At 47.7% G+C, this 15,670-nt stretch overlaps 1 protein-coding gene across 6 annotated transcripts in view; it reads left to right on the forward strand.

Annotated features, from left to right (window-relative positions):
- LOC142587860 (ATP-binding cassette subfamily G member 4-like) overlaps window positions 1–15,670 on the forward strand; it is an 87,084-nt gene that overhangs the window by 55,896 nt on the left and 15,518 nt on the right. For all 6 annotated transcript variants that reach the window (XM_075699173.1, XM_075699172.1, XM_075699171.1 and 3 more), the window contains exons 5-6: window positions 2,481–2,670; window positions 5,451–5,596. In XM_075699173.1, the coding sequence (XP_075555288.1) occupies window positions 2,481–2,670; window positions 5,451–5,596 (336 nt within the window). The remainder of the gene's footprint in view (window positions 1–2,480; window positions 2,671–5,450; window positions 5,597–15,670) is intronic.

The following is a 15,670-nucleotide window of genomic DNA, read 5'->3' on the forward strand; positions in this document are numbered from 1 at the left end:
TTAGTGATTCTAAAACCTCCATTTTAAATTACGCAAAGGGGCGCATTTCGCCGTAATCGCAACGTATCCTGGCAAACGTCCGCGGTCAGCGGGTTGTCCATATCATCTGGGCGCCTGCGCACTCCTCCCTACCCGGCAATGAGGCGGCCGACACCGTGGCTCGAGGACTCGCAAGCCGAGCCACCGGGGCGCCGCGGCTGGGGCTGACAGGGGACCGGATGGTTGGCTACAGGGAGATAACTAACCATTACAGATTGGGGAGGGTGCGTTTTCTTCCCGCACACCCATCACTTAATGAGCAGCAGGCGGTGGAATGGCGCCTCCTTCAAACAAATAGATATACAAATCCGGTGACTTATAATCATTATTACCCAGACCAATATTCGGCCAAATGTTTATTTTGTCAAGAAAGGGCGGACCTGGATCACATTATCTGAGCCTGACCTCGGGCGCCCCGAAAGGGCCAAAAAATTAAGGACCGGAAACAGTGGGAGACCGTGTTGCTCAGCTCGGCCCCCGAAGACCAACTTTTCGCCGTCCAGCACGCCGAGGATGCCGCTAGAGCTCAAGGGCTTCTGGCCGCCATCTAGGCGGGGTTGCCCCCCCCCCCACCTATCTGCCGTATATATAAATATAAGTTATTTCTCTCTATATATCTGCGAGGCTGAATGTAGCTCGAACCACGCACGCACACGTGCCGCTTGGCGGTCCGCCCGCCTCAACGCCAGCAGAAACTCCGGCCATGCCGACTTAGATCACTTCAAGTACGCCTCACAGAACCGTGTCCCAGGTGGAAGACGCCACGTCACAATGAACGGACCGCACGACGCGAACACAACCAGCAGAAACCGCCACTGAGCGTACACCTGGCATACAACACGGAGCTGTCGCACGAGCCAGCATGCCGACTGCCCATAGACGGCACCAATGGGTGCGAAATATTAGTGGACGGGAAGGCGATAAGTTAGGTCTGAAATTTAGCGTTAAAAAACCAGGTGTTATGGTACTCATTGGAAACGGCGAACCAATAGTGACAATACAGGGCCACGAAATATCCTCGCGTGAAAGAATATAAATACCTTGGTATATGGACAAACGAAGGCAATATATATATATATATATATATATATATATATATATATATATATATATATATATATATATATATATATATATATATGCAAACACAGGAAAAACGAACAACAGTTAAGGCGAAGAGAAATGCGGCCATAATGAAACGCAGAGTGCTATGGGAATACAATGGGTACGAGGTGCTCCGGGGTATGCGGAAAGATGTAATGGTTCCAGGACATAGATTTGGAAATCCGGTTGTTTCCTTGAAATCAGGGTACAATCAGGACTCGATCGCAACCAAAGGTCAGTGGGTCGCCTCGCATTGGGCCCTCATGGGAAGACAACAAATGAAGCTGTGCAGGGTGATATGGCCTGGACAAGCTTTGAAGCGAGGGAAGCTCACAGTAAAATTGATTATGAAGAACGACTGACGAATATGGAAGAAAGTAAAGGGGCTGGAAGAGTGTTGAGGTACTTGTACAGGAAAAACATTGATTCACAGTAGAGGAAAAGAACCAGAAGCCTACCAGCAAGTATGCGGCCTGTAGGGTGAGCAACGCAGCAACAAGGAACGTCAAGCGGAAAGTCAGAAAGGCGGAAGTAATCGCCCGGGTAGCGGCAACGAAAAAGAAACCTGCCATGAGTAACTACTTCAGAGGAAAAAACGAAATCAGGAAAGAAACACTATATGATAACTCAAAGGGAAGCTCATTACTTTTCAAAGTGAGATCATGATGCCTTAGAATACGCATCTATTAAGCGAAATATAAGAAGTAAGACGAAGCATGTGCTTGCTGCGGCAAAGCTAGGGAAAGGATGGAGCGGGGTTTTTTTTAAATGTGAAAATACCTGCCCAGAGGTAGATTTACACAGCTCTGGCGTCCTTGAAGCCTTAGGGCTCAGCTAGACCGTGGGGAAAGTAAACATGTCGGCAATAGAAATTAGTAAAAGGCGATTGGAAGATTGGTGGAAGAAAAGTAAGGAAACGACAAAAAACGGAGACTTCCAAAAACAAAGTTCACAATAGGGGATAAGAAAATTTGTTTATGGGAATTCATCGTCGTTCTTTTTTCTTTTTTTCACCTTTTGAACCTAGGTAGGAAATTAGGCAGTAATTAGGCAAAAGCTTTGTGACGCCACCCACCGCCACGATCCAAAGGGGACGCTCATAACATCCATCCATCCATCCTATGGCGACGCCCATGAAAAAAAAAACTGTATAGGAGAGCCCGCCTTCTTACTTATGTTTGTCGTGCCGTGAAGGTCGCGCCGTATATCAGTCAGCGCCGTGAATGAGTTTAGACAAACGCCAGCAGAGCGAAGAGTTCTTGAAGTATGCCAATAATGCCAATCGCACTAGAAAAAAAAAAGTTCCAATCCACTCTCTCTCTCTCGTCGCGCCGCAGAACCAGAAGTTTCGAAGCGGACCTCTTCGTCAATGGCCACCCGTTCAAGGAAAGGAGCTTCCGCAAGCTGAGCAGCTACGTCATGAGCGGCGACGACCTCCTGCAGCACCTGACCGTGCGCGAAACGGTGGACGCAGCGGCCAAACTCAAACTGCCCTCCGACGTCCCCTACAAACAGAGGAGCGCTTTGGTGAGCACGTGACCCAAGCGATCAGTGAGCAACACACCACCGCCACATGTCACGCACTTGCCAGTGGTGAATAGAGGGTTATGGTTCTCGCAGGTCACAATTGTGCAGGAACCATCGATGACGATTGTCGATGTAAGCGAATAGCCAAGCGCTTCCGCGGAATTCTATTAGATTTGTTGAAGCAACGATGCTCTGGACGGAGCATATCTGCAGTAGCGAGAATATTTAGGTAGCATTCGTTGTTTCGTGGCGCGCTTCCGTGAAGAACAGAGCCGTTAACCAGCAGATCTGTAGCGCTGCGTTTCATAGAGGCGCGTCGCCCGCTCCAAGAGCTCGAGCACTTTGAATAAATCGTGAAAGTACGAACGTGAAAACGGGTGAAAGAGTCAAAGATGTTCACAAGCTGGTTCGCTTAAAAAGTATTCGCTTTAAAAACATGCAATCTCTGTATTCAGTAACCCCGAGACGTGTATGAACAAATCACCTAAAACAATGTTGACGACCGCGCCGCCAGGGGCGAAACTGAAATTGGCAGGTGTCACATTAAGAGTAAGAAAGACATGGGAAGACAGTGGTCCTGTTTCAGAAAACAAATGGGGGTTGCCGATACTGCAGTTGAAGATAAGAAGGGGTAGTTTGGTGTGTCACCTAAAACGCGGAATAGATAACCAATTGCCGAAATGCAGTCACGGATTTGCTCCTGACAGCGGGAAAGTGCTTTCGAGGGCAGCCGAGATTTCGACGAAGTAACGGCCGCAAACAGAAAATTGGTAGGCCCGGCTAACCGGCGCTGACCATGGCACATAACAGGGGCAGTTGCACACCACTGCAACAGGCCCTCCTGATGGCTTCGATTTTTTTAAAGCCTCGTAGTGACTACGCTGAAATTTATCTCGCTTGGGATGAAATCTTTTGCCCGCCGTGGTTGCTTAGTGGCGCCGGTGTTGAGCTGCTAACGATGAAGTCGCGGTACCAGATACCGGCCGCGGCGACCGTATGTTAATGGGGCGAAATGCAAGAATTAATGTCTTTGTACCGTGCAACGGGCGCACGTTAACGAGCCCCAGGCGGCCAAACTAATCCATCTCCTCCTCGCCCCCCCCCCCCCCCGAAGTGCGGCGTGCCTCATAATCGAGTCGTGGTTTTGGCATGTAAATGCCCAGAATTAAATATATCATTAAATATTTTACGCACTGTCGACTGAATGAGGTTCTATAGTTTCTGTCGCAGCCGCGAGTAGCAGAACATATACGATGGCGTTGTGTGCGAGCGTGTGTAGTTAGCCGGCAGAGTCACTTTTCACCGACATTAGGAGCTACGTCCACGTAAAGGTAAGCTGGATGCGCGAGTGTATTGTGTAATTCCCGACGCAACCGAGACGCAGCTTGGTGTGTCCGATTACAAATGATCCCAGAAGTCGCGCTTTCAGTGTTGCTGGGCGCATGCATTTTCCCGGTGTGAAAGCGCACATGCACGTCCTTGAAATGCCTTGTAGGGAGAATTCTCGCGATGAAGTCATTCGTGTCCCACACGGGGTGTCTAAACACGTGACGGCAGCGGAGGTGACGGCGCGCTTTCGCACCGCAGTGCGCATTCACGCGAGAAGGTCCTTGGAGACGTGGGTCTGTTAGCCAAAACATGTTTCCCCGCGCCTGGGAAAGTCTGTCGCTGCCAAGTCTTCGCTCCTGCAGCTTGGTCTCTGCGCGCGAATCTGGTGTCGTAGAGACGCGGAGGCTACCTTTACCGCAAACGAAATCCAAACCAGCTTGTGAATTTAGGTATATTTTTTTTCTCTCTGATCATCTGCCGAGCGTCATAAATGAATAGTTCTCCACTGTGACTTGATGGCAAGATGCTCTTAGTTGCGTGGGAAAGCTTATGGAGAAGATGGCATTGACGCGCCTGAACTAGTTGCTGACGAACACGAACCGTCCACAAATGTCAGGGTTCCAAAAGGGCCGCAGCAGCATAGACAACGTGATCAGCCTTGTGAGCTGCGTAAAACTCAACAAAGCTGCACTCAACGTCCCCATTGGCGTACTCCTCGACATCAAGGGAGCGTTCGATACCGTGACCCAGAGGCTATTTTACATGTGCTGAAGCCCGTTGGAGTTGGTGGGCGTATGTACCGCTGGATCTCAGACTACCTCACTGATCGGTCAGTCTACATGTCCACAAAAGAATGCGGCACAGCTCCGCACAAAGTGCATCGAGGATAGTTCCCCAGGCAGGTGTTTTAAATCCGACTGGATAAGTGCATTCCCACGTCGGTTTAAATATCTTTATGCGCAGATGACATCTGCATACGGATCTGTGGTCACAACAGACGTGTCCTACGAGCACGATTGCAGAAAGCTATAATTCTATTGAAATTTTTCTATTTGCACGAGGTCTAACGATGCCACCAGAGAAGTGTACCGCTGTTGCTTTCACCAGGCGTGATGTCTCGCGATACGCGTTAAAGGTTGCACACTCTCCCATTCGGTACGTGTCAAGTCACAAGTTTCTGGGCGTGACAATCGACAGACTAATGATGCGGAAACCCCATATTCGAACACAAAAATAAACTACACTACACAAGGCTCGGCGACAACATTAACAACAGATAAAGCCAGCAATAACGTTCGACAAACTTCCGCCACAAAAGGGTGCTCCATGAGCTGGGGGATAACTTTGGAAACTTGTTGGTCGGTGAAACACGATAACCGCGAAAGACAGGTGAATACTTCGAGATATTACATTCCCAGCGTGCCATTCAATCAGTCCGTTACTGTACGCAGGTGTCAAGAATCCTCAAGCTGTGGGGCCTCGACAGCTGTGAAAACCGGCAGGTCAAGAACCTTTCCACGGGTCAGCGGAAGCGGGTCATGCTCGCGCAAGAACTCGTGTACAGCCCCCCGGTGCTGTTCATGGACGAGCCCACGAGGTATGCCATCGGACTTATTCCAGCACCTTGTGCACGACGCGTGCCTGGGATCTAGTATTACGTTTGTCGTAAAACTGCAGGCGTATCCTACGAGGAGCAAACGGTTACGCGTCCTGAATGAGTAAAAAAAATGGGAGCATATACCTGCATGGCACCACCGAGTAACAGAGAGTCGTTCCATGCGCTGAAACCACCGCTTCCTCGGCCTGAGCAGTTTGTCTGCTCGCGACATGTCTAAATTTCATTCGAGATCGTTGTTCACTACTTACTAGAGCTCTTTCCCTGGCCTGTGGTATGCGCTCACACGAGAGTTTGTTGAGGACCTCCGAGGCCAATGTTCTCTCTCTATTTCTCTTTGTCTTTCTATCTTTCAACGTAACCGACGTACCCATTCTCCTATGACTACGAGTTCATTCTTCATGGACTCATCTTCATATCCTGTCGTGGCGGCACAGTCATTTATGGCGTAGTTCTGCGGCTATGAACGAGTTATTGGGTTGGGTTCCTAGGGCCAATTTTGGTGAGCGCGTGATGTGAAAACAGTGTTCACTTAGTTATTAATGCACATTATCCAACCACAAGGCAATAAAAGTAACCCAAAGCTATCCGGAACAACGTCGCAACGTTGCGGGTGTTACATTAAGATGATCAACTCTGTCAACGAAGTATTTTATACAAATGACAACCATCAGTGCTGGTGCGTGGTCTCTTCCAATTGCTTTCTAACCTTCGACTCTTCAACACTGTCGCGCCTAACTAACGCTAAAGCCGTTATTATCGTTAAGCAGGCTATGCGTGCACTGTATTGCACATGGTCTGCACCCCGAAACTTCGGCTGGTTAATATTCAGTAGCAATTTTGGAGTAAAGATTTCGTTTCTGAATTAAGTAAAATGCAGAAAAAAAGAAGGGTGATGGATAATTATCCCGTTTCGTTTATGAACGTGCTTCGCTGCTGAAATTAAGTTTGATCAACCAAGTCTGGATGGCTTGATTGGCTTACGCCTGTCAAGACGCTTTCCCAGAACAAACGCCAGCAAAGTCGGACACTTGCTCTATGGCACTGCGACACCAAGAAAGTGCTTCTGAAACGGCGTGCACAGCAACGCTTTTCTTCAATGTTTCTAATTGAAAAAGTGACGTCTTGGTACATACCACCTTGCGCTTTTTTTACGCGTTGTACGGCGATCGGTTTTAAACATGTGGTCTTCATGAAAACTAATAAAACCCGCCGTGATTGCATAGTAGCGTTGAAGTTTCGCTGCTAACCCTGAGGGTGCGGGATCGAATCCCGGCTGCGCTGGCGGCATTTTGATGGAGGCGAAATGCAGAAAACTGTGTACCCTGCATTGGGTGCCCGTTAAAGAATCCTGGGTGGTCGAAATTATTCCGGAGTCCCCCACTTTGGCGTGCCTCGTAATCATATCGTCGTTAAAGCGCGCAAAACCCCAGACTTTATTTTTTTAGATACTAACAAAATATAATAAATTATGAAAGGAAGACATGACGATGAGTTGTTTGAATGATACTTTATTGATGCCGCGATGTAATTGCAGGAATCATTGCAGTTGTAACTTCTTCTTGCATATACGATGGAGGAACAAATCACAACTCACGGAATTTGAATGCTCACTTTGCGGAACATAGTAGGCACACGTGCATATTATGTTCGCATTCGACGTTAAATAACTTTAATATGCAGGCACACACATGTAGCATACATATGCATACTACACCTGCTTTTACCAGTTGACAATTCGCCTGCAGATCTTGACATCAGCACACTAAGGCGCGAAAGAGCAGCGCGTCAAACTAGACACACAGTGAGAAGGATTTATTAGCGAAAGTAATATGGATTCGCACAGATCCCGTACTGCCGTTGAGCACAGTCGCTGTCATCAGCGTACACTTCCTTGGCAGCATAAATGCTTGGTCGAACTATGCATCTCAAAGCCACCACGTTCGACGCCAGCAAGCACGTGGACTCCCGTATTCAGCCGTGGTTCTTCAAGATGACACTGAGAGTGGGAGCAATAACTGAGCTTTATGATGAGCAGAAAATGGAACAGGAGGCAAAGCAATGACACCAGCGCAGACGTTTCTTGTGCACAATGTCTTCCTTGGCGTGTTACCACCACTTTTGTCTACCGAGTGTGTTTCTAAACTGTTTCTAGCCTCTTGCTTGAGCCGATTCCTAAAATGAGGCAGTCTAAATATGAGTGCCATCTGGGTCACATTATGATGATGATGATGACTATGATGACAGAACTTCTCCGATGATACTCCCTAAGCGAAATTTGAGCGCAGCCGTATGCGAGTTTTCATCTCGCGCGTCACCATTTTGTGTTATGGTTATATAGCTTTGTACTAGGAAGAGAGCCCTACGAGCAGTGCGCTTTGTTTCTATACATACGCGCCACCAGGGTTAGCGGCGACAACGCCCAAGGGAATGTCACGTCGAGCCTTACTCGTAGCCGCTCGCCATTGCCCCTTGCAGAAGCAGGGGGCAATGGCTGAATCCGGGAGTCCACGTGCTTGCTGGCGTCCAACGTGGTGGCTTTGAAGATGCATAGTTCGACCAAGCATTTATGCTACCAAGGAAGTGTACGCTGATGACAGCGACTGTGCTCAACTGCAGTTCGTGATCTGTGCGAATCCATATTACTTTCTCTAATAAATCCTTCTCACACGCCACGCACGCTGGTACAGCCGGACTGACCTCAGCAGCTGACACCACGGGTGAGCGTAGCCTTTCCCCATCTCACGCCACTCTCCTTCCCCCCCTCCCCCTCGCAGCTCAGAAGAGATCGCCCACGCGGCGGCGGTTGCCGTGGCCGCCGGCACCTCATCATATGCGTTTCCTCCTCCTCCTCCTCTTCCCACATCATGCTTTCCCTGTAGCCTCCTCCTTCACTTTCCTCCTAGCACGCTCTTCTTGCATCTACCGCTGCGCTCCGCGTTCGCCTTCATCTTTCACCTGTGCTCGTTCGCTCGGTTACGAGATATAACATCGCCGACGCTAAACGCAGGAATGGGCGCTTAGGATCTGCGCTAATAGTGGAAGGCGGCTCAATGCCTATATATATACCTGACTTCGATCAAACGTCGCTCTAGTGCAGATCTCACTATAATTCATACAGTTCACGCCAATCTCACCCCCAGCTCGCCCAGGAAGAATTCAACTAGGAATGTTGGATCGCCTTTTGATTTGTGTGTGTGTGTGTGTGTGTGTGTGTGTGTGTGTGTGTGCGTGCGTGTGTGTGTGCGTGCGTGCGTGCGTGCGTGCGTGCGTGCGTGCGTGCGTGCGCGTCTACCATGGCCGCAAGGACGGGCAGTCACAGTCTGTAACCACGTTGCGCATTCGCGTATTGCAATGTCAGACGAAGATGTTGGCGTCTGACGTGCTCTTACTCACTATGAACTCGCAAGCGCGGCGCCTCTTTCACTAATTACTCTTTTCTACGTTTGTGAAGATAACTGGTCTGAGGAAAACAGCTGGTTAGTTTGCGGCAGGAGGAACAGTTACTATTACCAGAGTACATCAGTGCTTGAAGGACTCTTGAAGGACTCTGCTATTACCTACACGACACGAGAGTCTGACGACTGCGCGAGGATTCCCCAAGATTCCAACCGCGCACCACCTTCTTCAGCTTCGATAACTAGACATTACAAGGAACCTCATTTGCAATGGCGTTCCGTCGTGCTCAATAATTTCGCAAGCTATTTCGCCTAATCATACTGGCAACCGCGGACATATCAACGGAGCATTTTCATCCGAGCGACCATTTGCAATTCTTACAGACAGATTGGGGCTTGGCGTTTTCGATTAGTACGGCCGCTTGAAACACGTTTCGCTTTTCAGGTGGGGTGGAGGAGTTCTCTACATTAACACTCCAGTAAGTCTATTACGTAGTGGTGTTAACGATAACCTGTCTGGTGCTAAGTAGTGGTTCGAAGAAGAGTGTTGGTCCCGTCGGCTGTCGACCTAGTCGATAGTTCCTAAATCCACAATTTTAACTGTAGCGTATGTTCAGCCGTGGATATAGGCATGACACTTATGGATTTCACCCGCCCTCGTAGGCTATGCGACCATCACTGATCAAGAAGAAGAAGGGGAACTTTGCGGCCCGTCTTCTGTTAGTCACAGTCATATCTAGCCAACAGATAATTAAAACAAGGAAATCATAAGGGACATTATTGGTAGTTTATTTTTTCAAGTTTATAAATGATAAGCTGCAGGGAATTAAAAGCGAGCGAAAAAGACTACGTGCCTCCGGTGGGAGTCTAATCCACAACCAACCTCCGCATTATGGCTCAGCGGCTATGACGTAATGCTGCTTACAATTCCCGGCCGTTGCGGCCACTTTTATAGGCCGGGGCGAACTGTAAAAACGCTCGTGCGCTTGGAATAATTAGGTGCACGTCAATAAACCCCACGTGATCAAAATAATTTTAGTGCCTCCCTCTACAGCGTCCCTGACAACTCCAACGTTGCAAGGGGCGTTGAACCCGACGATTCAGCTGACCGTTGCCGTCATAACACATCATGGCTACATTGCAGCCACCGGCATCACTGAGCCCAGTCGCCGTATAGCAATCGAAATGTTTGATCAAAGTGGTTTGACTGTCGTCCACTCCCCTTCATCCATCGGCTCTGTCTCGAGCTTCAAGAGAAACACAAAGCTCGAGCCATCGTGAAAATAAGGCACTACGAGACAAGTCCGCTTTGTTGAGCACAAAATGAAGTTATCGATCGGTTCATTTTTTTACAATAAACATCTATGCGCCGAAGCTGCGGTCTAAACGAGCTCATTCTGAAACAAGATGTCAGCAACAGGAATGATCAGCATCGCGTCGTCATAACGATTATTTTTCACACTAATATTACTAGACGAAATCCTTTCGATGGTGTCCCTCAGCTACCTCGAGGACGATCGTTTAGTACGTGGATTTTCGCACGATTCATCACGGCCTTTTTGAAAAACGAGGATGCAGCTTCTTTCATTTCCCCCTTTTTTTTATTAGTGTAACTGTTTCCGCAATGCTGCGGGTCAGCCATTCGATGTTCCTTTTTCTCGTGCCTCGCGTCCGCAATCTACTCATTCTGTTAGGTAACTTCAAATGCACAAGTAAGTCTCGACACTTTCGATTGTGCCGGTAGCTAGATGGGCTACAGATGTCGCACTTACATTGACCACGAGGGACCACTTATATTTCTTAAATGGTTTCTGTTTACTTGTGGTGTTCCAGAAACGCTACGAGTGTGGACGTTAGAGGCTACGTGAGGTTAATCATTGTCATTCAGCGAAATTACGGTTCACTAATTAATTTCAAAGTTCCTTGCAGGCCCTGATGGGAGCGTTGAGTAAGGGTGGCGTCGTAGAACAAGTGACAGCAGAGAACCGGTACATGAGAGCTAAAAAATGTTTACAGTGGTGACGTGCTTGCAAAACAGCGTTACAAATAAAAATTGGAAAGCAATGCGAAAAATGGTGTGGAAAGGAAAGTGAATTTCATGTTAACATAAAAGTCGCGCATCACTCGCGCATAAGAACAGCAAGATACCGCACAGAGCGCGAGCACATACAACAAGTAACAAAATTGAAACAGCAAATTTAAAGAAAAATGGGAAAGAAATAATAAGGATGCCTTGAGAAAGAAACAGTTAATGGTGGCATACAGAACGGCGCATTGAGGAAAAAAAGACATGACATATACATGACACGTGTAATATGACATGAAATATGTACAGATGAACATGTTTGTTATGATGAAAACTATGGTTTCGGTAGTTGTCTGAATTTACCTTTGTTCATTTACGCGGCGGTGCTGTTGGGAAGCGATTTCCATAACCAAATAGCTCGGGGTAAAGCAGAGAGGTTAAATGTGTTAGGGTTTTCATAAATACGAATGAAGCTTAAATCTTTGCTTATAAGGCGAAGCTAGAAGCTTCTCGGAGCCAGAAGGTCCGCGGTGCAAGCAGATCCATGTACAACTCGCCTTCACTATTCTCAGTGAAGCGCTGCACTGGCGATGCGTGAATGTGCCAGAATGAATGAATGAATGAATGAATGAATGAATGAATGAATGAATGAATGAATGAATGAATGAATGAATGAATGAATGAATGAATGAATGTACCAGTGCCAGAATGCCCCTAGTATGCACAGTGTGTAAATTTATTGTCATGAAAAATAGCATAAAAGTTGAGAGAAAAAAGTTGTCGCGATTGACATCAATGCTAGCGCTTGCTCTTCTGAACATTGACGCTACTGCTACTGTGCCGTGAGATTCTTTACAGCGAGGTTGTTAAAGGCTACTCCCTCCAGGATCGTGTCCGCGTGTTAACAAAAAGCTATCGTCATCAGGATTGGCTTCAGCGTCGTCATCGTCTTCCACAGCGGGATCGTTGACGCCCATCGGCGCTAACGCGCGAACGTGCTCGTGCCAGTGCTCCCCGCGTCCGTCATCGTAATTAATGAATTAATTAAGAAACACAATGACGCAACCAATTTTACAGCGAATTACAGCGAAGCTGTTAAGGGGCACATCCCCCAGGATCGTGTCCGTGGGAAGACACAAAACTCCCCATACGTACGCCGATCCCGAGGATTATGCTATACTGAGCCAACCCGCGCAGGAGGTGCAGTTTGCCATCAAGGGGCCTACATTATTATTATTATTATTATTATTATTATTATTATTATTATTATTATTATTATTATTATTATTATTATTATTATTATTATTATTATTATTACAAAGATGGCAAAAAGAAAGCGCTCAGGTTACAACACAAACCATCACACAAAATAACAAAATTCTTCGGATGCGGGCTTGTTGCTGCGACATCTTGGAATACTAGTTGCGTTGCTTTACAAGTGTTAACGCTTATGCCCGCGTTCTGTGACGCGATCGGCAGAAAATGCGAGTATACTCAAAGAGAAAGAACATGCCTTTCGAGGTTAACGCACACCAACGCGCGAAAATCTGCGATGCTATGGATACAGAATCTTTATTGCTATATAACATCGCTCAGGGCCGCTCCGCACCACGAGGTCTCGGTCATATGAAACTCTACGATGGGTGGAGCCCTCAGGGCCTCAGTGCAGGATCCCGTGATCCGCAGGCGCTCGGTGCGCTCTCCTGACCATATTTCGCTAGTACCGGGATTCTACGCTAACCACCAAAACTTCCCACTGTCGCGTGTTCGGGTGCGGATCGGACGGCATCGAGCTTTTAGCTGGCATGCCCACGTGACCTGATAAAGCCAGTGCGTTGCGGTCGGTACAAATGCACACTATAGAAGCAGGGTAAGCAGGCGAACATACAGACACGACGCCATCTTCCAAGAACAAGCGTTTCCAAGTACTTGTGACGCATCCTTCAGATTTACTTGGAAATGTTTGTTGTTGCAAGCTGGCGTCGTGCCCGTGGCTTCATTTGCTCGCCTCGCGTCCCCGTCTCCTTTTCCGGCGCAGCTTAAGGTCAAAGGTGAGACATATATAAAGCGTTATGCTAATTAAGAGCGACGCTAAAGCGCATGCGCGCAGCGCGTACGTGAATTATCTTATTGCGTCTTGTATAGGGGACGCTAGGTGACCTTTCATTAGAGAGTAAGTTGCACTACGATGGTCACTCGCAAACTACGCGAACGGTGAAAGGAACAAAACACTACGACTTCGCACATCGTTTTGTATCTTGTTCCGTCTAACAGTCGTGTGTTTTTTTTTCCAGTAACCTGCGCATTGGAACTCACTGGAATGCGAATTAGTCTGGATCTTGAAAACGACTCATGGTCATGCGCAGTGGCTTGTGGGGCAACCGTTGCAGAAAGGGAGTGGCAAAAGTTCAGTGCGCCTACTGTGGGCTGCGGAGGAAATGCATTGAGACCGTCGAATGTCAGCTCGAGAAAGCTCTCGCGGCAGTACCGCCGCGGGCTTGTGCTGCTGTTTTCGGTTCCCAGAACTTCGATGTAGGCGTAGTTACAAAAAAGTATCTTTATTTAGTCAGTTACTACGTTAACCTTACCTACTTATAATGAAGCTGGAAACGAAGTGCGATGCAACGAGTCACCTGAACAGGCATCTTTCACTACAACACACATTCACGCTACAACGGGGCATTAGAACTATACAAGGTAATGCGTAAATGTTATCAGATACCATACTCGTAACTATGCTTAAGCAGGATTGAACCTCCTTGAATGCCAGTGCAAAATAACCTAAAAATGAACTTTAAAAAAGTTTATGTCTATTGCAATACAGACACATATTTAAGAGCTGCAGCCTCTGAAAGATCAGCTGTTGTGTGTCTATGTAGCGTACCGGTTAAAAGTCATGCAATCTCTCGTTTTTTTGAAGCAAAACGCTTTCTCAAAACGGAGTTTAGCTACTAAACATAACAGTACATAGATTGCCACATCTATCTTCGATATCAGCTTTCATCCCCTAGGGCTGACATAAGTGACATAGGCGCTGCAATGCATTTTACTTGACCCCATTAGCTTAGCGGCTCGACGTTCAGCGTGCAAAGATAACATCTTGTTGAAGCGAGACCTGCATCTATAATGCGCCGTAAACGACCGCTGTCCGTTCAGACCTCGCCCACATTTCAATGTGTGGCAGGCGGCCAAGCTCTTGTTATCTCGGAGGGCACAAGGACGTCGCAGATTATCATTAAACGGGCGCTAGAAAAAGGAACCGCAAGAAGAAAAAAAACTCAAACAGATGCTTGGATGCTCGCTGCACGCACGTTCGAACGATTGACACTAGAAACACAAAAAGAATGTTAATTTGCTGCTTGAGAAGCCACCCTCGGCGCTCATGTTTTCTTTTTACCGTCAGCATAGTCTGACTGGTCTCTCCCACCACCATTACAAAGAATGGCTTGGGCGGTTTTAGTTTTACGGGTAACTGTAATGAATGCCGTAAGCGGACCTTCTTTTAACATCGTTTACATTAAACCAAAACTTTCTTTCCCTCTTGCCTCGGGTATGGCGTTCGTCATCCATTTCCTCGCATGATATGTTTATGTTATAAATGAACAACTTGGGGCGACGTGCCTCGCGGTATGTGCCCATTATTGGGCCATCCCCCTAGATGGATGCGACACGATGAAACAAGGGGTGTGAAGGGCTTAATGTATTTAGATATGTGTCGTACTTCCATTACGCCACACCTCTCGTCAACGTTCTTAACTCGACACGCGTCATACGCGACATTTGTCCTCAAAACGTAGGCAGCTAACAACTGCAGGCGGCGAGGCTGTGCTGACCTCGCTTTCTCAGACAAGCTTCGCGTCATTTACATCCCAACATAGCGCTTGATACAAAACAGGACACTTTTACAAAGGTGTCCAGCTTTACATTATTGTAAGTAACCAGCTCTTTTTACCATAAAAGTAATATCCACCCGAGTGTGAGCGTTCTGGATTCTTTTCGTCAGGCTTAAAGTTCACACGGATGAGAATCAAATTTACAGGAACCAACCGTACATATGTAACCGCAGCGTCAGGCATCTAACTACAGCACGCACATAAACATGCTTGTTGTTGAAATCAAGTGCATGTTTTCCTGTAAATATAAAAACACTGATGCCCACTGCTAAGGTTACAAAAAGCAATGTTTCTTTTTTTCCTTGTCATGCTTCATGAGTACGGTGTGGCTCCCATACTTCGCTTGAGTAAGACATGTGCAGTACAACGTAGGAGTGTTTGACCCTCATTCTTATGTGCTCACGTGCTTCTTGCCGCCGACATTGTGATGAGTGAGTCCTACCCCCGTTCGGTGTTTCTGCCGGTTTGCGCTGACGCTGTGCCGCTCGGCCTCGACGTGGAGCCAGGCATCAAACAGAGACATCAATGGCTGGACAGGCCAGATTCGACATCGGGTGGCGAGATATGCGAAACATCGGCGCCCATAACGGCAACGCCGACAGCACGAAGGCCGCAACCACTTGTCGAAGACGCCGTGATGACAGCGATACCGTGATACGGCTTCACGACCACGACGTGACGGCGGTGGTGCTGTAACAATAACGGTTAGAAGACGACTGTCGACTGACGACGTGTCGAC

Source organism: Dermacentor variabilis, chromosome 7 (genome assembly GCF_050947875.1).
Source record: "Dermacentor variabilis isolate Ectoservices chromosome 7, ASM5094787v1, whole genome shotgun sequence".
Lineage (NCBI taxonomy): Eukaryota > Metazoa > Arthropoda > Arachnida > Ixodida > Ixodidae > Dermacentor > Dermacentor variabilis.